The sequence below is a fragment of the Morone saxatilis genome, unplaced genomic scaffold (assembly GCF_004916995.1).
Source record: "Morone saxatilis isolate NCDOM2014 unplaced genomic scaffold, NCSU_SB_2.0 Contig11, whole genome shotgun sequence".
Lineage (NCBI taxonomy): Eukaryota > Metazoa > Chordata > Actinopteri > Moronidae > Morone > Morone saxatilis.
Window position 1 is genome coordinate 6,667,193 of NW_023339663.1, and position 25,644 is coordinate 6,692,836.

The following is a 25,644-nucleotide window of genomic DNA, read 5'->3' on the forward strand; positions in this document are numbered from 1 at the left end:
CTCTAGGCCATGATAGAGCTCAGCTCATGTCTCAGAAGAATTCAGTTAAATGTCTGCAGGGACCAAAACTAGACGCTCTGTCTGCATAAAAAAAGCAGACAGAGACATAAAAAATGAGACACAGATGTGCTTCCTGCTACAGTATAAGTACAACACCAGAATGTGTGGATTAATGCAGACTCACAGCGCTCCAGTTTCCGGTGACCCAGTAGGCAGCAGTAGTGACATGTGTGGAGGCTGAAGTTTGGACAGATGTTGGCACTGGAAGTGGCAACAGAATAGGTTGATTGGTTGGCAAACTGGGCACAGCAGGTGTTGTGCTATGTTTAGGAGCGGCTGCTGTGTTTGTTGGAAGCTGATGTGAAGGCCCAGGGTCACTGCTACTGCTTCTCACCATCATGGGAACGACTATTTCATTGTAGTCAAAATCAGCTAAATCAAATGATGGAGATTGGGATGTGGAATCTGTTCCAGTTCTTTCAGTGAAGGCAGGTTTTGTCGGTATCTGTTCCATTGTAGCTGGCAGAAAATCAGCTGGAGAAGGCTGTGTGGCTCCTTCCAGGTTTGTAGGAGGTATGATTTCTGTTCCAGTAAACGATGTGGAGTCCTCAGAGGCCTCTTGGTTACCTGAGATTGGCACGAAGGGAATGGGAAGAGGACTGGATCTCTCAGAGGCAGGAAGTGAGGTTGTACTGAGGTCAGGATCAGTATCCCATGAGTACTGACTAGTGGCATATCCTGTCTGATCTAAGTCCAAATCCTCCAATGTGAAGGTAGTTGGAAAGATTGTTGATTGACTGGTTGTTTGAGGTATTTCTGAAACACTCTTGTCCAGTTGGACTTCAGTCTTAACTTGAGTTATAGTTCCTGGCGTGGGAGAGCCTAGAGGTTCTGGACTCTCTTCACCTTCTTGGTCTGCAGAGATGTCGGGAACAAGTGTACTTTTTTCATCGTAACTGTACTCATAATCATCATGTCCTTTTGTCTCCTGAGCACTTATTGTTGTAGAGACAAAATTATCTATAGTGGTTTCATGTCCAGGAGTGGGAGCAGCATGTTTTGGTGTCACAGTGACATTCTCAGTAGGATTGTCCTCTGCAGTAAAATTTTCAAAGTTGTTTTGAGCCTCCTTCCCATATTGCTCCCATTTCACATCCTGCGTTGGCTCCTTTGTAGTGAAAATCAGATCAGGTATTGTGCTAATGTTTTCAGGCCGCCACAGATTGTCATGTCTCTCTTTTAGTGTTTGTGAATGCTGAGTTGTAGATGGCGGTGAGCGATTGGTCGACACAGGCAGAAGATAATCCTCAGAAAGGAAGTCATCCAAATTTTCGGAATTTGTTTGCATAAATTCCTTTGTTGCTGCATTTTCATTGTCCTTCACATTGTCCAGATTTCTGCTCTCTGGATCTTCAGCTTTTACAGTGTAGGCAGTGGCCTTTGAAGTTGTAGAAACAGCTGAAGTAGCTGTGGGAGCTTTATTCTCCATGTAAGCATTTTCTTTCACACTGCGGGTTGGCTTGGCCTCCTGTGGAGCACTAAATCTGTGACTGTCCCCTGAATCTTTTCCATCACCCTCAAAGTCATCTGACAAGTCTTCATGGAAGTTGATAAAGTTATAGTCATAGTAAAAATCGTCAACTTGAACACTGTTTTCCGGAGAGCGATCAATATTCTCAATGTTGTTGTGGTAATGAAAATCTCCCTCAACAATGTTGTTAAGGTTATTTTGATTTCTTGGCTGGGCTCTGGTGGTGCTGTATTTGGGAGGAGGTTTGACGTCAGGTATGGAGTTAATTTCATTGAGCACTTCTTTGCTCGACCAGCCACTTCCAGACCAGTCGATACCAAAATTATCCACTACTTGTGGACAGTCCTGGATGTAGCAGGTAGTGACAGCAAGGGGCTTCTTTTGGGGGTCACAGTCAACACCTGTGTTTCTGGAGCAGGTAACATTACGGCGACGTACTCCACTTCCACAAGTCAGTGAACACTGCACGGAAGAAAAGACACAACATCTGATGATGAGTAGTGTTGTGAAGTGGTGAATTGTGATTCTCAAATCATGCTTCGGTTTGAGGAAACATCTTAAAAGGTCATCATTACATCACTAAACAAGTTGTGTCTATGTGTGAAAAAGAAGAAGAAATTACAAGGCAAGAAATACAAAGGACATGACCTCTATGTCTGCCATCGTTACAAACCTCTGAGGCAATATGCTGCCAATGAGCAATTAGCAATGTGCATCTATTCTGTGTGTGGCACTTAAATCTCTTGCTTTCGTTTGAAAAAGCCTGAGATGTCAAAATGTCTGGTGACGTGCTGCCAAAATGGAGAAATGCACTACATAAGAACAAGAAGATAAAAGCATTAATTACTTTATCCATTATTATGACTCATAATTTAACATCCTCTCTCACAGAACGACCCTTTTTAGAAAATGTGAAAGTAGGTGTAAGAATTTTTGAAGAACATTTTCATTTCCTTTTGAAACGGCACAATTGCATACAAACTGTAACCTCATATTTCAAACCAGGCTCACCTTTGACCAACTGCCAGTGGTCCAGTCAGCGGGGCACGGGATGTGTGTGTTGCAGGAGGATAGCGACTCAGGTTTGAGCATGTGTTCACATTCACTGGGCTGCAGAGCTTTCTGCTCCTCAACACTTACTGCCTGGATGCAGAGCACCGTCCTTTTAGTCTGTCCTGAGCTCCCACAGCTCGCTGAGCATTTGTGCCACTCTCCAACCCACCATCTACAGACAGAGACACAAATGTTTCCAATTTAATGGTACACTTGTGATGGAAAATTACAAAATTCTGCAGCTCAGCAAATGCCCATGACTCACCCATTCAGATTTTGATGGCTGTGTTATAAAGGTTCAGTGAGTACGATTTTATCGCCCCCCACCACAAAATGCTATTATGTCTTCAGGGTCATTATAGCGTTGCTGGTCAATAGCAATGTCTTAAAATTTGCTTAATTCAAAAGGTGAGCTTTCTGGCTGTCAAAACTTTCAGTCCCTGACTGAGATTTTCAACTGCTCAACAACCATCATTATTACTATTATTGTCATAAAGACACAGAGTGGTAAAGATTGAAAGCTTTGTGTATGATGTTCTCTATGTGACGTGTTTGTTTTAAAGCTCAGCAAAGATTATATTTTAATTTTAAGTCGCTGGCTTGAAAGTGAAGTTGAAGTGCTGAGCTACGAACAATTAGCCAGAGCTCTTGGTTTAATGCAAACTAAACTGTGGTTACTCATTAGCCATTCATGTTAGCAAACAGGAAACAATTACACACAAATGATTACCCGTGAAATTACTGATTATTAGCCGGAATGTATATGATCTCCCACCTCACACAATATTGCTGCTGCTATTCTCGACATGCACAAAGCAATGTGTGTATGCATTGTTTTCTTGTGTACGTGCCTAGGTGTATAGCAACAATGAAATTGAAATGTTACAGAAAAACTACATTATGCAAAGCACTTTCAACAACACGAATACGAACCATTAAACATCATTAATTGTAACATCCACAGAAAGAGTGGATGATGGCTCAATCCATCTGTAGCAAGAAGTCATATTGTAAGAGGAAATTCAGATGTTTCATTACTGATACTACCACAACTCAACAAGCTGCACTTTGGTCAAATATAATATGTGGCAGGAAAAATATCTGTAAAGTGTTGATTCTTTGATCTCAGTGAAACCACCTGCTAGCTGTGTCCAATCAGCAATTTCCCCTCTTCTGCATTCCTTCACTCAGAAAAAAACAACCGACATCTGTATGCTTTCAAACTAACCACAATTTATCTGAGTGACTTAAAAAATACAATCAAGGATTAGTGTTGTAAATGAGGCTTTCCGGAGGAGAAAACACATTTTATTCTCCATAGAGTCACCCTTGTCCCCGGGAGCTCCCCCTTGAAGTTCCATACAAAATGCTCAATCAACAGCAGGTTGGAAAATAGCCAAGATGGAGAGAGAGGCCAAAAGGTTTGATTAACAAGTGTATAACCACCTGGAAATAAGAATTGTGTTTTTGTTAACTTAGAATGAGATACTTTTATCGACAGAAGCCACCATGTTGAACCTTTAGGGTATTACGGCCACTGTAGTTTCTACTACATACCTGGAACTGGACAGGAGGGTGAGGTGTACTCAACCTTTGAAGGACTGGTGTGTACCATGTAGTGGCATCTAGCAGTGTAGTTGCAGATTACAACTCCCTCGCTTCACCCTCCCCTTCCGAGCATGAAGAGAGCCAGTGATGGGTTACTGTTTAGGCTACTGTAGTAACATGGCGGTTCAACATGGTGGCCTCCAAGGAAGAGGTGGTTGTGGTGTTGGTAGATAAACAGCTCATTCTAACATAACTATTCTTATTTTCAGGTGATTATACACTATTAAAAACATAGTTATGCATATCATATTCCATTTCTGCCAACAGATCCTCTTAAATGTTACACACTGGACCATGAAGTAGTTTAGGTTGCAGGTTAGGATTAAACAGATGTTAACAACAACCCACTATTTTGGTCACAATTTTCACAGTTTTGGCCTACAATATTTGATACCTTTAGTGGGGTAAAACAGTAGACCCAGACCGCCACACTGCCCTTTTTTGAATTCATGTCCAGCGCACCCAAAGCCACACAGGTTATTGCATTCACCACTCTGCTTGTAAGGAGGCTTATCCCTCCCCATCTACTCATAATAGATGGAGCCATGGGATACTGCAGTGCATTAGGCTTGAGTGTATGAGCTTCTCCTCGAGAGGTTCCCAAAAGACCTTCCATAAAACCTGGCAACCCTTTTAAAGAACATATTGACATGCTGGTTATCAATGAAGAAAATAACTGAGCTGAATACAAAAAATAATGCTACAATTATTGGAAATAAAGGTTATTTTTACATTATTGCAAGTATACTTTTTTTTTTCCTGCTGTAGAAATATACTAAACCTGCAACTCCTGCAGATATTGAACTATTAGATTATTTGGTTCAATACACACAAGTATAAGTGTTTGATCCTGCAAGGGTTGAACAACAAGTATGTGTCTGTAAATACAGCAGTATGATGCAATGAAACTCACATGGCTGGACACGGATCCTTATTACAGCTGGTTTGGTTATTGTCAGGTCGGGTTAAGGGGTCACAGAAGTGCGCCTCCACTATCCCAGTTGTCTTTTCCACACAGTGAACAATCTGCCTCTGAACACCTGGAACAGGACCGAAAGGAGAGCTTTTGAGACTAAGCACACACAAAAACACATACATGGCTCCCAGCTGCATCTTAGTAATGATATAATAATAGCCTCCCTAGAGGGCAGCTGGTAGGCCACTAGTATTGATTGACTACTAGTAGGTGGTTGTAAAGCTAAGACCCAACCAGAATTTAAATTACTGAATACAGAACACCATATTTATATGTTATAAAACCAGGACCCAACATGACACACAACTGAAATGTCCTATGAATATAAAACCAATTGAATGTTTTAATGTTCAAATGTTTCAAGTAGCAAGGATTTTAGTTCCACAAACCAACATGGTAAAATAAAGTTGTAAATTCAATGCACATTTCTGTTTACTATCATTTCAATATACATATGTAACACAAGCACAACATCCCAAATATTCCTCATTCCTATCTCAGCAAAGCCTAAAAATTCCCATTTAAAATAAGATTAGATGGACAGAAATACATTTAATACATTTAAGTATCAAATTTCAGACAGAATTACATAAAGCAGTGGACAAAAGGACTTGTCTCCTAAGGCTGTGATAGATTTATCTCCACCTGTGATACCTCTCTCAATCATTACTCTCGCCCTCCTGAGGGGATTTCCACCCTGTCAGAGCAGGAGACACCTCTCACCTCTCTGTGCCCTCTGCTGAGGGCCACAATGCATGTCTGATAGCTAATTTACACCTTCAAAGACATCTCTTACAGGACAAGCCAGCTACATTAAATTGAAAGCCAGATGGTGACAATAAGAAAAAAAGAAATAAAGAGAAAAAATGCAGGAGAAACATTCTAGCCATGTAGATTGCAAAGCCTTTTTGGCTAAATTTAACATCCATTTGAACAAATAATATACTCATACTGTGGTAGATAATTTGGTTAAATGTGGGTAAACTCCTGTTCCTGGTACCTGGTAACAGGACGTATGGTCTCTTGATGTGCTGTATTTATATGTGGGAAACTGGAGGAGAAAGTGAATTTCTTAATTAAAACATCTACGTCAGGAGTCAGCAACCTTTTCTATCAAAAGAGACGTTTTTGGCCAAAAAATAAGAAAAAAAAAATCTGTCTGGAGCTGCAAAACATATTTGAGCTTTAAAATGCTAATTTCTCGTTACAGATCAAGCCTATACCGGTAAGCCAGCAGCGTTGGTAGGGAAAGCAAACTAATCTATCTACACATTATTAAAATAAAATTAAATTGAATTTTATTAAATAACTATTAAATTGAATGCTTTTGGATTTGGAATCCATAGCTGGCCAGGGACACTCAAGACTAGAAGCCACTGAGGTTTGGAAAAATATAGAGGAACATAACATATGACACACATTTTAATTGACAAAATGTTTATTTATTTGGTGTGTAATGGCTATGCATTTGGAAAAGTTTTGAGAATGTATGAATCTACAACAATGATAAATGAAAATATTAAAAAATAACTTATTCATTATACAATTTCTATCAAATCCACATAGGAGAGGGGCTAAAGACCTGCAGGTTGCCTACACCTGCATGCTGTCTACTTACAGGGACATTTGGACTCATGTTTGTAACCCTTAGTACAAACAACCCAGAAACACTGCTGTGAAAACTACAGTTGTTGCTCTACTGGCATTTATAGTAATAAACCTCACCTGCATAACTCCAGCCTTTAACTCTCTGGGCTCCAAAGCTCAGAACAGGCTTTTGAATTTTTTAAACCTACAAAGACTTGACAGCCCAAAAACAATTTCCACCAACATACACAAATGCTTTGGCCTTGGTGGTCAAAAGGAGGGCATACTGAACAACTGAGTAAATACAGAGCACAACACATCAAAACTGTTCGCCTTGTTAATTTATTCAGCTTTCTGTGAGGAAAGGCAGAAATGGGAAAAAAAATAAACAGAAATTGTGTCAAAGATGGGGGATGGAGATGCAAGGACAACAACTGTAAACTCTCCCAACAGAGCTGGAGGTGAGACAGCAACAATGAGAGGTGAACCTGATGAACTGGATTCAAATAATATACACACAAAGGACACACAGTCCACAATATATTTGCTGTAGTTTGTGCTCAGACATTTTTTTGGAATCATTTAAAGCAAACATCAGTCATGATTTTTAAGGTACATAGTAGAGTAGTTCTCTCCTGGCGTGGGGTTAAATAGGGCTTTCAGTCTAGTGTGCAAAGCTTGATATGTGATCAAATTCAACACTTGTTTCAAGCTGGGCTACTGCCTTCGAAAGCACTGCCAGTTTCATCAGTTTACTGCTCAACCACATGCAACATGCTTCCAAATCCTATATTTGTCCAACAGTACAAGCCAGTAGTTTCATTATTTTCCTTCCATTCACAGTGTAAAGCCCCTTATTGATCTTCACGGCCCATCGCACAGGTCAAAACTGACCATAATGTAATCTAAATCAGAGAGAACAAAACACCACACTGAAGGACTCCTGAAGGATAAATAGCTCAATACAATTTGGCGACTTTGCAAATGAAATACGTCTACTGTCTTTAATCCTAAATCATTGACACATTCCTTCTTTCTGCTCAATAGTGTTTGTATTGTACTTTTACCCATTGCATTAGCAACTGTATTAGGAAAATCTTGTACTTTGATAAAGAGGTACAAGCCTGTTTAAATAAGAACCTAAAAAGAAAATCTTTGCATGTGCTGCAAAGGATGGGCTGAAGCTAAAAATTAAAGTTAAAAATATAATGTTTAGTTTTTAGATGAATCTACTTTCAAGAATTACTGTTTTGCTTTTTCCTTGAAAAAGACTCACTACACACTAACATTCTGATATATGTTGAGAAATGTCAGTAACAGAAGTCAAGAGGGCTCGGTGAAGGTGAAGAGGTTTCTTTTTTTCTCTACTCTTCATTTAACTTCAAATTTTAATTTATATTCAGTACTAGACTGTCAAATTGTGATCAAACAAAAAGAGGTCAAAATGTCACATTGTCAACATTTGTTTGGGATCAGACGTAATTTATTTCTTCTCTTTGTAAGCTTTTTAGTATAATCTATCACCAAGGTAGTTTATTTTCTCTGGAGATGTTACAGGACAATATAAACGCTACCAAATTAAACCTTTGAATAGTCAACTACTCAAGTGTTATCTTATTGAATTATAAACTTCAAGGTTTCGTATTGGAGAATGTAAAATAGCGATATTAATAATCAGTTGATATAGCACTGAGGTCCCAATTAATCCTCAAGTGTTTAGTTTCAGTGCAGTTTTTAACCAAAAGAGTAAATAACTAATCTTCAGTGATCAATTTTTGACTAAACTCCTATCATGTTGCACATCTCCTTCCATCCCATGCACGGGGCCGACAGCAGCTCTGTCCGTAGAGACAAGGGACTTGGCTTGGGAACTGGAGGGCAGCTGGTTCAAGTCCAGCACAGACCACAGTATGGGGTGTGAACTGGTAGCTGCAGAGGCGCCAAGCCCTGTGTGTGCATGATTGTATTTCGAGCCTGTGCGTGTGTAAAAATTGAGTGAATCCCCCACTGGGGATTAATAAAGTTAATAATCCTAATATCTTTGTGCTCTATGCGCTGCACATGGCGCACATTTCTAGGCCAGCAAAATATAGTGCCAGTATTTCATATTAATGCATTCAAAACTAGGAGCCAAAGAAAATATGAACTTGTTTATCTTACCTGTTCCACAGGTAACACTGCATTCAGTCCATGAACCATATTTCCAGGAGAAAACTGACTCAGGGATGTCGTTGCCCTGTGAGACATTTTGACTGATTGTGTACTCGTACCGAACTCCTGGATTGGTCTCCTGAAAGAGAAGCTGTAACACACAAGACATTATCTAATAAATACAGGAGTACACAAAGAAAACTAATGGCTCTTCTGAAGAACTGAAGAACTAAATTACAAACGAAAACCCCCCTGCATATTTCCCGTTTGTGTTTCCGCCACATGTGAAGAACCATGAAGAAAGGATTAAAAAGGGAATTCGTTTGAAACAGCATTTTTGCATGCAACAGGACAGCAAGACATGCAAGAGAATGTTGGAAGGTAATATGCAGAGGCAGAAATGTAAGTTCTCCTGTAGCCTCTCAGTAGTCCCCTGTTTGTTCCCTCTTTTTAAACAAGGTACTAGGCAGTAATTTGTCTTTATAGCGGTCGCTTTCAACGTCAATAACATTAAAATATATCTATAAGTTTCTCACTAACCCTTTTCATTTCACTTGATTCAGAATGAATACAGTTTCGAGTGTTGATTTTGAGAAGTTAGCAATATTCAACACTGCAAACCGCACCCTGATAGCTTGTTGGATATCAGAAAGTTGGAGGGAAGAAACCACAGTCCAGGAGCAAAAGCTAAACTCCAAGCATGCCTTAAGGACATAAAAACCTGGATGACCTGCAATTTTCTGATGTTAAACAATACAAAAGTGAAGTTATTTTACTTGGCCCCAAACACCCCTGAAATTATTATTTAAAGATATAGTTGCGGCATATGGTATTACTCTGGCCTCCAGCACCTACGGAGTCTCGGAGTTATCAGGATATGTCCTTTAACTCCCACATTAAACAAATGTCAAGGACCTTTTTTTCGCCAACGTAACGTTGTAAAAATCAGGCACATCCTGTCTCAAAAAGATGCATAAAAACTAACCCATGCATTTTTTATTCCTAGGCTGGATTACTGAAATGTATTATTATGAGACAGCCCCTTAAGTCCCCTTAAGACTCTCCAGCTGATCCAGAATGCTGCAGCACATGTACTGACAGAAACTAGGAAAAGAGATCACATGTTTCCCATCTCTGTAAAATGCACTACCATATCTTAAAGGTCCAATGTGTAACATTTAGTAAGATCTACTGGCAGACATAGATTATAATAATTAAAGGTATGAACTCCTACATGCTTGGAACGGGAGAGTCAGGCGACAGGGTTGTAATCAGCAGCGACAGTACTAAATGCAACTAAATCCCTCAAACTGGTCCTTTAAATAACGCATAGCACCCTGTTACCTCACCAGAACACCGTGTTCCCCGAGAACAGAGTTACTTATGGTTCCTATTGTGTCCAAAAGTTGAATAAGAGCCAGAGCCTTCAGCAGTGAAGTTCCTCTCCTTGTGGAACCAGCTTCCAGTTTGGGTTCGGGAGGCAGACATTTGCGTCCACATTTAAAAGTAGGTTTGAGATGTTCCTCTTTAATAAAGCTTATAGTTTAGCTCAGGTCAGCTCTCAACCATCCCCTAGTTATGCTGCTATAAACCTAAACTGTTTGGAGACTTCCCACGATGTCTTCTCTCTCCTCCTCTCCCTCTCTCCGACCATTACGTATTCTTATCCCCTTAATACATGTTACTAACTCAGCATCTTAATATTAATATTATTACCATTACTTTCTCTATGTGGAACTTGCATTGTCCTGCTGTATGTCTCTGTAAATAATATTATAAAGAGTACGGTTTAGACCTGCTCTATATGGAAAGTGCCTTAATTTCTGTGTGCTTACCCGATCAAGGCAAAACTAACAAGAAACAAAAATGCATGATTTCCTGATGTTATCAGCACATTATACGTCAAAATCTGTTTTGTGTACTGACCACATGTGCTTACTTATTATAATGTTGACATAAATTTCTTTTTACAGGCAGTTTCAGTACTGATTGGCGTCACAAAGGGGCAACATACACTCAAAACCTTCAGTTAAGCTGTTAATCCGACCTGAATCCACAGTGGTTCCATGGTGGGCCCAGGAGACGTCAGGTTCTCCAGGTGTCCTGTCCTCTCATAGGTGAATACTGTTCCAGCTGCCTTGTACTCCCCATTCCACTGGATCGTCCAGCCGCCGTTCAGAAAATACTTGTTGGGGTTGTCACTTCGTAGTGCCAAGAAATTCCCGGCTTCAGCCACCTCCTCAATGCGGATGCCCCAGGCTCCCTCTGGGATCAGTCCAATGTCTACGTAGCCTAAAGGACGGCACATTTTATATGAGCAATGTGAAACACGACGCATCCTGATATAAAACAAACAAAAAAGTGGTAAAGACTGAGGAGAAAAATGCCACCTTGGATTAGTTTGTTTGTAGACACTTTAACAGATGGTTTGGTTAGTTACTGGCAAACTGTAAACAGCATGAAATATAATTATACAAGTTATGGGTGCCTGCAGTTTAACATAGATTTGTTGAATGGTGGTTAACTTGTTGCATTTTTGAGGAAACTACCCGTTAATGACAAACACATATTTTCTGTGCTCATATTACAAAGCACGATACACAATCTAAACTTTGAGATCTTCTACTATTTTTACTTAATGCATCTACAATGATTTTAATCAGTAGTTCAAATGTTTTTTTCCATCAATTTTTCACAGCAGGAATTGTATAATTATGTGTTAATAATGACATTAAAGATGGTTCTGTTCTATTCAAAGTCAGGACAATGTGCCAGTGAGCCAACATGGACAATACGAGGGTTGCTTTTCATTCTGCTAATTATGCTTCCTCTCCTCCTTGCTCATCTGTCCTCTGGAGGAGTATTAATAATTCTGATTATGTAAAGTACCTGTGAAAACAGACTATTAGATGAACAGACTATGGTTGTTATAATTGAAAAACTCAATAAAATATTGTTGAAAAAAACCCCTGTGGAAACAGGAATGAGCAACAGTGGCTCTAACATTATTAATGTTTATTCCTAGAATAAAAATGCTGTATGTGGAGAATCGTGAATGAATCATGAAAACACTTTTGTTTATGTTTTCTTCATAGGCCAAAAGGGGAATTATTTTCATCTTTTATTGTTTTCCCTTTAAGGTAAATCTTGGTTAATTAAGGAAAAATACAGCAAATATGATTGAAGCTGAAAAGGCTCTACTGTATCTGTAGTGTAAGTAATTAGGGAATAGATTTTATTCTAAACATTTATTTATAGCACTCACATCTGTTCTGTTCTTTCAGTAATAAACCCCTTTTGTTACTATTTTACGTAAGTCCCTATATTTTTAAGCTGTGTACTTTTAAAGATGGTTTATAACACACTATAACACACTTGTACACAGATAGAAGTTATATATTGTAATTGCAATCATCTATTTTATTATTCATACCTGTGCTTTTCCTACTATTATGTGAGTGAATATCTTCAGTGAAAAGACCTTAAAAAACATACCAAGTCCTTCACTCTCCTCAAATGTTCTCCTCACAGTCGTACAGGTGGAGCCGTTACCATCACACACCCCACAGCGATCCTCGACAGCGTTGGACTCAATCAAATAATCACAGCCTACATTCTGCAACACACATGCAACAAAATAAAGTCCACAATATATTATCTGGAATCACCCTCAGTGAATAAATTTGATAACGGACATTATGCAGCTGAATCTATAAAGTTACTATTAACTAAAGTTATTGAATAAATGTAGTGGAATAGAAGTGTAAAGTGGCAGGAAATGGAAACACACAAGTAAAATACAAGTACCTAAAAATTGTACTTAAGCACAGTACCTGACTAAATGTAACACTAGATACTAACTAAATCTACACTATTATTGTTTTCTTACACATTTTTCTTAGGCGTATATTTTTAAGAGGATCAATTGAGAGACACAGAAAATGTTTATTTTTCTATTTTGAGTCAAACTTCTCGAAGTGTAGTTTTCATTTTATATGAAAAATGAAAAAAAAAAACTGGTTTGGCCTTTCATGTTACAGAGACCCTTCAAAACACAAAATGGGGCAGGTAAGGCGGAAATTGTGTGCGCCTGACAAAAATGTCACAAAATGTCATGAAATCTGAGCCCAAGGTCTGTGATTGCTGTCCACTCAATATTCAAACAATGTCTGTATCAGTGACTGGCATTTTGGTCCGGTGTGAAGAGCAGAGAGATAACAGACCTGACGTTTTTCTATCAAGCTCATTTTAATGTCAAATGTACAACACTCGCCTGCAGAGAAAACAAAGTGAGGGTCAACAATACAGCATGACTAACAAAGCAGCAATTCAATGAAACAGAAATACAAGAATAGAATAATCAATTAGTCTTTAGAGAAAACAAATGAAAAACTGAAGAAGACACAATGAAACATAAATTATTTATCAGAGAATATGTTGAAAAGTAGGTACAGTATTGATACCTTACAGATGCCATTGATGCACATATCTCTGCTTTTGTTGCCTTCGTAACACGGTGTCCCATCGGTCACAGCATCCCGCATCTTTTCAGAGAAATGTTCATTCAGTGGACGGCAGTGCAGTTCACAAGGGCTGACTGAAAGAGTTTTAAGAGAGATCCAACAGAAGACAATGAATACTGTAAATTAACAACAGGAGGTTCTCTTTCTGAGTTCGCCTAAATGCTGTTACGTTCAACCGGCTCACCTCTGTTGATGACTGCTTCCCATTTGTAAAACTTTCCCTTATATGGCATGGTGTTAAAGTGACTACACTGAATGTCTCTGAAGGTGGGCAGGTCATTAGGACATGGTGGGGTGTTACAGATCTTGTACCTCCGTCGCTCTCCCAGACAATACTTCCCTCCGTACTTTGGACTGTAGGACAGACAAAGATGTTATTTCAGTGCCGCTTAATGTTCAAAACTTTGTGACATTTTGGAAAAAGGTGGGGCGATGAGAAGAAGCTTTATATATGTATTTGATGTAATGATAAAGGATCAGTGTGTAGGATTTGGCGGCATCTAGCGTTGACATAGCAGATTGCAACCAACTGAACACAGCTCTCCGGTTTCGAGAAAAAAGTATTTTTCAGTAAAACCTCGAAAGAGAAAGAGTTTGGTTTGTAGGTTCTGGGTTACTTCAGAAACATGGCAGACTTCGCAGAGGAGGACCCGCTTCCTCTGTAGATAAAAAAACGCTCATTCTGATTTTCAGGAGATTAAACACTAATGAAATCAGCTTGCTCTGTGTAGGGGCAGCCACAGCGTATCCTCTTATCTGATGTACCGTAGGCTTTTAATGCTGGATGGCCTTCATGGCGCAACGCTCCCCTTTTATCTGTGCTTCAGTGTCTCACCTAAGGACACTTACTTAAACATGTGGACAGAAGGCGGTGGGGCTTGAACCCTGGCAATCAGTGGACGATATGATCAATCTATCTATATTTTTAAGATTTTGTTGTAAAGATTTACTTGACAATCGTATTGTTGTTTTTATTATTATTATTATTATTATTATTATTATTATTATTATAATCTTTATTTATATCTCACACAAACACTAGACTAAACTAGACTCTTAAGGCCATTCAGTATTTGAAAAGAATACAAATCAGCTAATGGACAACAGCAGAAATCTTTTATTTGTCTTTGTATATAAATACATACGTAGTACAAACTGACATGTTTGGCTCAACTAATAAAAACAAATGTCAAATAGACAAACAAATGCAGCCTATAAAAAACCTTTTTTGCAAACATATACACTGCTCCTGTGATGTCTGTGATCTGTTTTTCTTGCTTGGCAATATCAGCCTTGTTTGTGCTCCAAGCTGTCGATTACATTACAGCTTCTACGTCCTCTCGCCGGCAAGTGAGAGGTAGATGAAATGTGTGAATTAAGTTACTGCCTGATGTTTTTTCATACTACGGTGGCTGCAAAACTAGCAAAAAAATGCCCCTATCTAGAGTCACTGTCTGGTTTCTCCGTTCTGGGCCACTGTAGGAACAAGCTGGCTCAACATGGTGGACATGGTGTAGAAGTTGACCCTGCTACCCCTGTAAATAAAAACAATCCTTATTTTCAGGTGATTATACACTAATAAAACATACCTATAGTAGTAGAGTATTTTATTTCCTAAATGTTACACACAGGACCTTCAAGATTGCACTGAAATTAAACGTTGGAGGATTAATTGTGATCTCAGTACGACATTAACTGATGCTAAATAATAATAACAATAATGTTACACACTGGGTCTTTATTCTTCCCAGATAAAGGATTGCAATATCAATTTAACTGTAAAACCAGATTTAAAAGCAAGAAAATGTATCAGTATCATTTAAAAGTATTTTTGGTAAAACTTACACTGGGTTATCACAGTCTCTGTGGGCACTTCGGACTCCAGCCCCACACGTCCTTGAACAGCCCGACCACTCACTCCATGATGCCCAGCCACCATTTACACTCTCTGGCTGATATCCGGTTGCCACACACTCTCCACTGAAACACCACTGATAAAGAAAAGCAAGCAGCAATGTTTACATCATTAATAAATTAACACATACTGTAAGCTTCATCTTCTTGTTCAGGAAATAAATGTTGCATTCTCTTCTATAGCTGTAGAATACCCACTTTAAGGTGGACTCACGATGTACGGTATCTCTAAATATCACTACACTTCCATGAGAGCTGAGAAGATATTGTTTAAGTTTAGACTTAAACTTTTATGAAATAGAAACAAACTTTCAGGGGAACAAGGGTAGGTAATACAATGCTAAGTATTTAATGAGTGTGGATTCTGTGATTACTGTACAATCTCTGTTAATAACTGCCTAGAGAAAACATAGAAATCTGTTAACTAATTGCTTTGTCAGAGAAAAATCCTTTTAAAGAAACATTATTTATCTGAAAATGTGTTTCCTTGTGGTTTGTGGTGTCACAGTAAGTCACTCAGCCTTGCCTTGCTGTATGAATCCTGCAAATTATGTGTGTTAGTGTCCATGCAACTTACACAAATAAATACTGCAAACAGAAAGAATAGGCCATGACCTGACACCCCTTCCCTTTAGAAATCAAACAGTGGTGTTTTGTTGACATTTTCATCACATACACACATACATATAACATACTCACCTTATCCTCACCACAACTGGTCCCATCCACAGCCCCATCCAGCTTTGAGTGGCAGGTTGTTCCCACAGTGCACCACAGAGTGCTGCATACATTCTAGGAAAACAAAGAGATAATAATTTACAATCTGTTTGCCTGCATTTATTTTCACAAGGTCACAAGTAAGCGAGCAGAGAGATGCATGAAAAGAATCATTGCTGTTTCCCACTTGAAAATGCAGTAAATAGGTTCAAGTTGTGCATGAATAACTGACTGTGAAACTAGGAGATTACACAGTTTTTTACATGTTGCATTATAAATAAAAAATCATGTTAAGTGCCCTGCTATCAGTTCCAATCAAAATGTTCTCATGTGTCATTACAAGTTTATCCCTATAGTTTGACTTAATAGCATTGTTTGACTACATTTCCGGAATTCACCCCTGGAGTTCAAGTACAAAAGGGTGTCATTAATTCTGATGGATGAAGCACACCCCCACACGCAAAGCCTAGTGTTTGTTCTTGCTTTGTGTGATAAGACATGACAGCTCTTCAGATACAGAAGATCAGATAAGGATTACAGTCAGGAGCTATACAGCAGGGACTGCTAACATTGCTCTATGAATGTTATATGTGCAATGTAAGCCTTGGGAAATATGTACTATCTTTCATGTCGGGATCTTCATTAGTTCTATGCATCATGTTCTCTACAGTGAAATAAAAAAAAATCTGTACTTTAAAGCAGCAGTTAGACATTTTGAGAAATTAAATAAAAGACGAATAAGTTTATTTCCTACAGCAGTAAAATCTGTATGTGTAAAAAACTAGAAACGGCAAAAGGTCAAACACACTGCTTAGAAAAAAGGAGTTCCCTGCAATTGTAATTGTCTCGGCCCATTCTCGTTGCGGTTGCTTGACATTTGTGATGAATGTGTGGACGACATTTTTCATTTCAGCCAAAATCGTCATTCTGTAGATTAGGATTTTTGAGATGCAAACGATTTCAGCATCTGAACTTTCAGAGTTCAATGATTAACAGTGATCTATGTGCAATATTTAGCTTCTTTTCCAGATAATAATCTTCAACTTTTGTCACTGATAACTTCAAGATAAACAGTTGGAATGACATATAGTATTGATCCTCAATGGAAAGGTCCCAGTGACTGAACATCACTCTCCACAGGAATTTTGAAAGACTGGCGCCATGTAAAAACAGATCTGTAGAGTTCACAACCTGGATCTGATTGCTCTCCAGGTGTCTAGCTGAGCCACCCGTCAGGACATATATCAGGACTTGCCCTCCTCTAGCTGTATTTCACACAAAAACAAACAAATCAATAGAGAAACCCTCCAAAAATCCCAGAACTGATCAAGTATCGAGCAATTTACGTAATCCCTCTAAACAAAGACACAAAACGATCAGATGTGCCACTGAGTCTCTACAGTTTTGACAAACTGAAGCCCTTATCATGCTGCGTACATCCACAACTGAACTATTATCAATGTAACCTCGTTTCCAGCTCTATGTGAAACTTGGCACAACAGATAGAATGTCACTGTAGTCTTGGACATTCAATTTAATGAATGAAGCACAATGTTTTACAACAAAAGGATAAGGGGAATCCAATTAAATGTACAAGTAAACATTTATATAAGTTCAGAAAGCACAAGAATAACACATAGTTTAAGGTTAAAGTTGTTTCTTTCATATTGTAGTGGTTTTCCACTTTCATGGTAAATACACTATACATTTTCGTGAAAACTTGACAGGGTACCTTTAAACGTGAAGCTGTTAGTAACCAAAGTATGAAATAGAAACATGCAGCACTCTATATTTAAGTAACCATGTGACTAATACTTCGTGAATGGATTGGATTTGTTTGAATTTGTGGATTTTCAAAACAGCAGGCTGCTGTAAATCTGTAGGCACCCAACTGTTTTTCTATCCTGTGGGGGTGCTTGTAAAACCTGCGCATGTTGTATTTATAACAAATTGTATTTATAGGGACAATACGTTGCTGGTGGAAAAATGGTTGTGTGTGGTCTCTGTACAATCTTTTGCTTCTCTTGTTTCTCTGCGCTGATGTACCAAATTCAATGTACTGAATTCTTCCCAGCTACAATACACAGTCGTCTCTAACAAACATGCAGCTCTAAAAGCCAAGAGGATTTAATCAAATTCGCAATGTATCTACTCAAACACACACAGCACAGGAAAGACTCCCCTAAAGGAGTCCATATGGAAATCCTGAGTCAGAAAATGTGTCTGCATCGATTCTTTACTTCAAACAGATTCTTTAGCAGTGAGCTAGAATACAGAGACTGGGTCAGGTCTTGTTAATGATCTGCTTGTTAATCTTCCCTAAACCTCAAACCAGTTGCTATAATTGCCTGATGTTGTGTGTGACCTATGTTACACACTACCAGCTACACAGTAAGATGTGCTTTTTGCTTATGCAGAGAGTTTAAATCCAGCTCATGCCATAAATCTAGGACTGATGATGAGAGGGGGGTTTCCTGTGCTAAATAGGGATGGTAGTTTATCTGGTGCTTGCAGATGTCAAGAAAATGAAACCAGTGGACTTTCAGAAAAACACATGGGCCTCGAGTATCTGCTTGTAGGATGGTCAAATAGCTTTGGGATGATAGGACACAAAACCTTCTACAAGGTGTACATGTACACCTTTCCAACATCTGATTAGAAGGTTTTGTATCCTATCATCCAAAACTGAAAATCCCGACATTCTCAACCACTTCAGGCAGCGATTGGTCAACTGTGCAGAGGTGGGAAAGGAGCCAGAGGTTTCAACTTTTCTCTCAAGTTTTTTTTTTTACATACCTGATGCATACAATTTCTAAGTATAAATCGGCTTTATATTTGCTGTAAAGCTAAAATTTTATAAAGTAGTGTAATCTGTAATCTTCATTCAGTAATGTTATCAAAACATCTGTCAAACAGCCAGGAGGGACAAAAATTATACTATCAATAAGAATGATCATTTTATGGCAGTGGTTAGTAGTTCATTGTACAGTTTATCAGCTGTTCTGCAGTTGTAGTTATTTAAAATATGCCCCTTAGTCAGGGGTCGTCAGTTTACTCAATGACAGAAAAGGGCTCCCTTAAGGAAAAAGACTGGGAACCACTGCTCTGATACTCTACACAATGTTATAATATGCTGTATGTATTATTTTGATTTGACAAGCAAAACCAAAGGAAAAAGGCTAATGTCTTTTGTAATTCTATAATACATTTTAACACCATTATCCTAGTTATATAGTATTGCTTTAAGATGTCTTAGTTTGAAACTCTCTTGAATTTCAAACGTCTCATGAGGCATAAATTCATTAATGTACTACTCAAACTGGACTTCTTGAACGTTTATTTATTGTAACTGGTACCTGTGGAAATGCATCCACAGCAACTCTTTTAATATTAGTTTCGGCCTGAATGTAGTCTAAGACAGTGTTATAATTCTCACTAAAAATCAGTGCAACCTCTCCTCCATTTCCAGTCTGTCTGGGTTATTAAAAATAGGATAAGTTTTGATGAGATCATTACGGATCAACTTGTCTCTCAAATATTTAACATTTGAAAGGTCACACTCAGCTGTTAAGGTGCCATCAGAATTAAAATTCTTATGAATAGCTAATGGCAGAATAGCACAATGTGAACGAATGTCAACTGTACAATTTGATAAAACCATTGCAAGACTAGGATCTATTGACACTATAGGAAGAAGTAACAAACAGTTGCTTTTTAGTAACACTGGTGAAGAAAGATCTGTTGGTCCCAGTCTGGATATAACAGCATTTGTATACTCACTTATTAAAGAGATTTGGACCTTGGAGGAATAATTAATTGTGGAGCTGGTGTGTGCAAGTGTTGATAATGATCATGTGATGTGACTGATGACCACAGTTTGGTGCAGTGGTGGAAGAGGTTTTCAGATCCTTTAAGTAAAATTAGCGATACTACACTGTAAAAATACTCCACTACAAGTAAAAGTCCAGAATTCAAGACCTTGCTTAAGTAAAAGTGAGAAAGTATTATCCACAAATGTACTTAAGGCGGCAGTAGGCAACTTAAATGTACACAATGCAAAACCTTCTGCCTCTCACTCTGCTGCCTTGCAGCACTCCTCTCCCATGTTGACCCTCGTCTGTTCAGTTTTTATAGTTCTCCTGCAAGGTCTTCCTTCTTTTCGCTTATTCTGTACTATATTCCACTGTAGGTAAAAGAGGTATTATACAATTATAGCTATAGCTATAGCTCTTGACGCAATTTTTGCATGTACACAGCTGAACCCAACATGGACAAAGGAAGAAACCATGACACCTATAACCTGGATACCCTTTGTTTGTACAGTGACACTTGCTACTTGTTACGTACAAGCATACCTTGATTGGTTGTTTGATTCAGACCAGGTCCAGTTTCTAAATACAGCGGGCGCTCCCACACACATATACACACACACAATGTTTTAAAGGAACCCTTCAATAAATACGGTTAGTGACGAGCAATGATCAAAATTAATTACCTCCACCAAAATTATAAGTAATATTGTCCCTTGCAGCTTTAAAGTAAAAAATACATAAAAAGTACTCATTATGCATAAAATGGTTCTTGTCAACACATAATCTTTTAACCATTTTAACAATTTTAAATTAGAACATATTAAATAATGTGCATGTGGTGAACACCCCAGAGAGAAGAAGCCATGTGTAAAGACTTAATTGACCTATACTGCAGTTAACAGTGTGGAATGGGCTAGAAATCAAGACGCTGATTACTCAATAACTTACTGATTAACTCTAATTACTTCTTAAGTTCAAAATATTTTCAAAAAAAAAAAAACATTTAAGTGGAGCACAACCAACATGTTTTTTTTAAGGATGTACTTTCTACTGAGGATGACGGAGAGAAGATTTGAGCTGATAAAATGTTAATGCACTCACCTTAGTCACCTTCAGTTTCTACTCAGAGTAGAAAGCTTAAAGTGGTGCAGTGAGGCAAGTGCTTTGACATCTTTTCTGTCCTGGGTTCAACACACAAACATTCTGCCCTACTCTGTTGGTAAAGGTTATTGGAGTTGTGGGCAGCAAATGATTGCAAGTACATGTAGTGCTTCAACAACAGAGAGGTTTAAAGGTAGCTGTTCTACTTTTCACACTCTAGCACAATGATTGTTGTGGGGGGAACCAAAGAAACATGTTGTGACAACTTTAAGAGTAGACTGTTGTGTCAGGTCATATGTGGGAGCGACTAAATACAAAGGTGAAAACCTGAAAAGAGAAGAAAAAAGCAGAGGAATGAAGAGAAGGAGAATAAAGGACTCGCATTCTTTCCATACAACTGCACAGGGCTTTGTATAGATTTATTCTGATTTATTTGTTGTCATAGAGTCTTACGTCCATGTCATCACAGAGCAGAGATCCAGATCCATACTGCAGCCGACACTGATGGGCAGCGCTGTACAGAACCCCGGGAAGCACCGAGTTCAGAGACAGCTTCTCCTTCACCGGAGCGTCATCAAGGCACCAGCCCCAGCCACGACTGTGAGGGGTGGGAGGAGGAGGGAAAAAAGAGTGAGCACAGTTCTACTTCAGCGCTAGTGCTGATTCACTGACAAGAAAATATGTATAAATAAACTGAGGATCTATTGGTAGAAATGTAATATAATATTCATAAGTGTGTTTTCATTAGTGTATAATCAACTGAAAATAACAACAGTTGTCTTTTCGTTGCCTTAGAAAGAGCTATTTTTAGCTACAGAGGGAGCGGGTCCTCTTCTACAGTAGCCCAGACTGGACAAACTGTACACTGGGCCAACACATTGGTCCTTTTAAAAGGTACCCTATGGAGTTAGCAGCACTATGAAGCAGTGTTTTTACAAGTGGGTCCCCTGAACCTAAACAGAAACTTTGTTTATAAAAGAACTCTAGGGCACCTTTAAAAAGTGATGAGATTATACAGTATGTAAAAAAAATGGAAACGTAAACAATGAAAGGCCAGCTGACAGGAAGCTAATACAAACATCCAGACAATCTCCACTGAGTGTTTTAATGGTGGGTCTTCGACTACAGGTCATCAACTTTAACTCAAACACGACCAGAATCGTGTATTTTGGGAAGTCATAATTTATATACAATTGTTCAGAGCTCGCAGCTGACATATGAGTTTTAAAACTACACTATTTCATGCCTTATACTCACAGACGCAAGTTGTTTTGTGTGTTAATCGGTCGTATTGCTCCTTCTGCTCCTTCTATTTGCGACTAATTGTGTGTATTGTCAAAAAAACACGGGCATACATTCTCTGTATGGCTTCTTTGTATAGGAGAACAATTCTCACAACCTTCTATCCTCCCACAACTTGACAATCAACACACAACTAAAGAAAGTATTGTTAATCCTGTGTTTACTATATCAGGGTGAATACCGTATTCTGAATACGTTTTATAATAATGGATTGTTCCAGGAAAATTAATTACAGGTATCACGATTCCTTCAGTGGTTTGTGTACAGCAAATTTGAAACTTTCCCTTTCCCTACTTCTTTAAAATCACTAAAGACTTACTAACTTTTTTTTTTGTTTTATTAAGACACTGTGTGTGTACCTTTTGTATACTCCGTACGTCGTTGGTTTATCTTATTATATCCGTTAATCTCCTTTTTATTCCCCACTAATGCACTGTATTTATCCCCGCTGAATGTCTTAGACTGAGGAACAACTGCTAGTGAAACCAGCTAATGTTCCCTTACTGAAGAACGCCACAGTATTACAAATGAGATATATGGTAAAGATTATAATATCACAATATTAGGAGGAATATTTTGAGTAATAGCAACAGTTTGGGTGGCGTAGAACCATAGCCAAAGTATATATTCTGTAATCAAAATCACAACATCATGCTTTGTTTTCTAATAAATGGTATCCTCACAGAAATAGAAATAAATTAGATAGTGGTTGGCGAAGTCAACAAAAACCATTGACATTTGACAGTACATTTGGGCAAATTTAAAAAAGGCAGCCTGAAGAGGGCATTAACGTCTGTACCAAATGTCATGACAATCAATCCAACAGTTGTTGAGATATAACAATTCACGCGGTATTAGTGGAAAAGTCAAGGAATCATAAAAGTTGTAAGGATTTATCCTCCGGGGGTTATGAACGTGTACAAACTTTGAAGGCAATTCATGGAAAAGTTGTTAAGAGATTTTAGCTGCTAGCGTGGCTACAAAACTTTTTGTATCATGCTCCAGTCACATGCTTTGAATGCCTGACTGAACCACTCGTCTTCAAGAATATAGCTCACTGATTGATTCTGCATGTTGGCATGCTATAAGTAATTACCCTTTACATAAATGATGTGATATTGCTTCAGTGTTTGGTAAAATCTTCAGCAGAAGCAATCACGTTTAATTAAAAGGATCATTAAATTTATCTGTCTAATTAAAACCTGCAGGTTTAATAATGTCACCTGTTCAAAATGGATTTGATTAAAAAGCAATTTTCATTTTTCTTTCCAAGAAAACCAACACAGACGTGTGGCAGAAAGTGGGCACTTGAGCCAAGATTCCCCGACTATACGTCAAGGTTTATTTTATAATAAACTAAAAGATTATTCTTCATTACATGCAAGAAAATACATTATTTAGTGTTAACAAAACACTGTGAGGTCATTTTTGTGCTCTACTTTTTAAACAACTTTTGTTTCAGTGAACAGGACACTTAAACAGACCATTTAATTGTGACCCACAAATGCAGATTTATATTGTTCTTCTGTGATTTATGAATGCACTAAATCATCAGGAACTTAGCAAGCGTCCTCATTTAGTCCACATATACTGACTAAACATCCTACATCTGAGAATTAATTATATTTATATTGATAATATGACATGATGACAGTTTATGTCAGCTTTGCAGATACTGCGGTCCAGCACAGCCCAGTGTGCAATCCTGGCAGCCTGTCAATCCCTTCCTTCATCTACAGACTAAACTACGAGCCGAAATACGTCTGGAGCTCTATAGTTAAGCAGCCATTAGTGCTGCTGCATAGCTGACCTGAAAATAGTTTCACTGACAGCTGAAAAGTGGATGGTTAAATTGACACAGTCTGAAACTGGTCATGACATTAGCTTTTAAAAAATCTGTGTTAACATCATCACTTCTGAACGACCTCCAGAGGATGGAATACGGCGAAGGGCAACACTAAATTATTAGTCAAGTGTCTCATTATAGCTTACTATTACTGTAGCCAATTACACTGAATTCTGTCAGTCACAGTAATTGTGAAAGCAGCACAAAATTAAGTGCTACATATAGTATTAACTCCGTATCACCTTGATGATACAGGAGAACTCCAAGAAAAGAACTCTGTAGGAATTGAATTATCTTTAATTTGAGGAGTGCATGTCTCACACAAATGGATAAGCAATAATGATAAAAAAAGTTATTTAATAATTTACTTCTAAGCAGCCGTGTTTATGCAGGTAAATATGACAAGGTGGCAGATAATCAGGTCTTTACAACATAAACATACTCCAAACATACATATTTAAAATCTATTAATCTGGGAATGTCAAAAGGAAACAGCGTGGAAATATCTAGATTCAATAAAATTACAATTTGAAACACTAATCTATTGGTATTAAGTCACAATGTGAATAATTGTATTGTCATCTTGAACAAATAACAACGTTCTTTGACGTACAGATGAATCGTTTCATTCTTCAGGGCTGGCACGAGAAAAACTAGCCAGCATCCAACTCTCCATAATGAGAGCTTTGATGGGATTGTGATGAGCCTGTGGTCCTTAACGAAATGTGAACTTTGTGATTTGAATTTAAATTATATGTCAAATGCTGCATTGCCAAAGCTCCACACACGAAAGGGAAAGATGGCTATGTCTAAGTTATTTGCTTTAATCAATCCATGCGTGATGTCGAAACGTAGTCTGTAATTTACCAGAGAAAAGGGAAATAAATCGTTGTATTAATGTTGGAGATTACTCTTATTGTCCTCAAATACTATGTGTTACAGAGTTGTCATTGATCCAGAAGAAGGGAAGACTTAAGTCTGGATATAGCTGACATGCTCTGGAACAGTTTGGTCTTCTGCACACCTGTAAGAAAAAAGGGGTCAGAATTGAAGCACACTGGGAACTGACTTCAGTGTGCGGATGTTCTGAACATAAAGAGAGCATCTATTCATTTGTGTTTCTCTTGGATAACCCTCCTACATTACTTTACACTGTAAAGACTACAGTGAGAAGCTGCAAATGAGTGGGCTGTGTTGCTGCTAACAAGATGTTAATAACTTGCATAGGATGTTTTCCCTCATTATGTGTCATGGGGATGCCCCGTTACCTGTAACTTAAATGTAACACAACATAGAGTGCTTGTCCACCTCAGCCACTTTTTACATACCATCTAGCCGGCAGGTGTCTGGGGTTTGGTAATTAGTACAGATGTAAGGTTAAAATATGGTAAGGGAAATTGTATTATGTTTGTGTTTGAGTTACATTAAATCTGGAAGGAAGCCTAAGAAAATATTTGGGTTTTAACATTTTCCATTTGATTAATTTGTGTGTTTCTCACCTCTCCTCTAGATTGCACTTGGCC

At 38.3% G+C, this 25,644-nt stretch overlaps 1 protein-coding gene across 1 annotated transcript in view; it reads right to left on the reverse strand.

Annotated features, from left to right (window-relative positions):
* The window catches only part of LOC118320674 (A disintegrin and metalloproteinase with thrombospondin motifs 7), a 78,928-nt gene that overhangs the window by 18,807 nt on the left and 34,477 nt on the right, over positions 1 to 25,644 (reverse strand). The window contains 11 exon segments of the mRNA XM_035651692.1: positions 185 to 1,993; positions 2,543 to 2,756; positions 5,106 to 5,232; positions 8,916 to 9,057; positions 10,954 to 11,198; positions 12,402 to 12,522; positions 13,370 to 13,503; positions 13,614 to 13,783; positions 15,275 to 15,420; positions 16,043 to 16,135; positions 21,427 to 21,571. Coding sequence (XP_035507585.1) covers positions 185 to 1,993; positions 2,543 to 2,756; positions 5,106 to 5,232; positions 8,916 to 9,057; positions 10,954 to 11,198; positions 12,402 to 12,522; positions 13,370 to 13,503; positions 13,614 to 13,783; positions 15,275 to 15,420; positions 16,043 to 16,135; positions 21,427 to 21,571 — 3,346 coding nt within the window.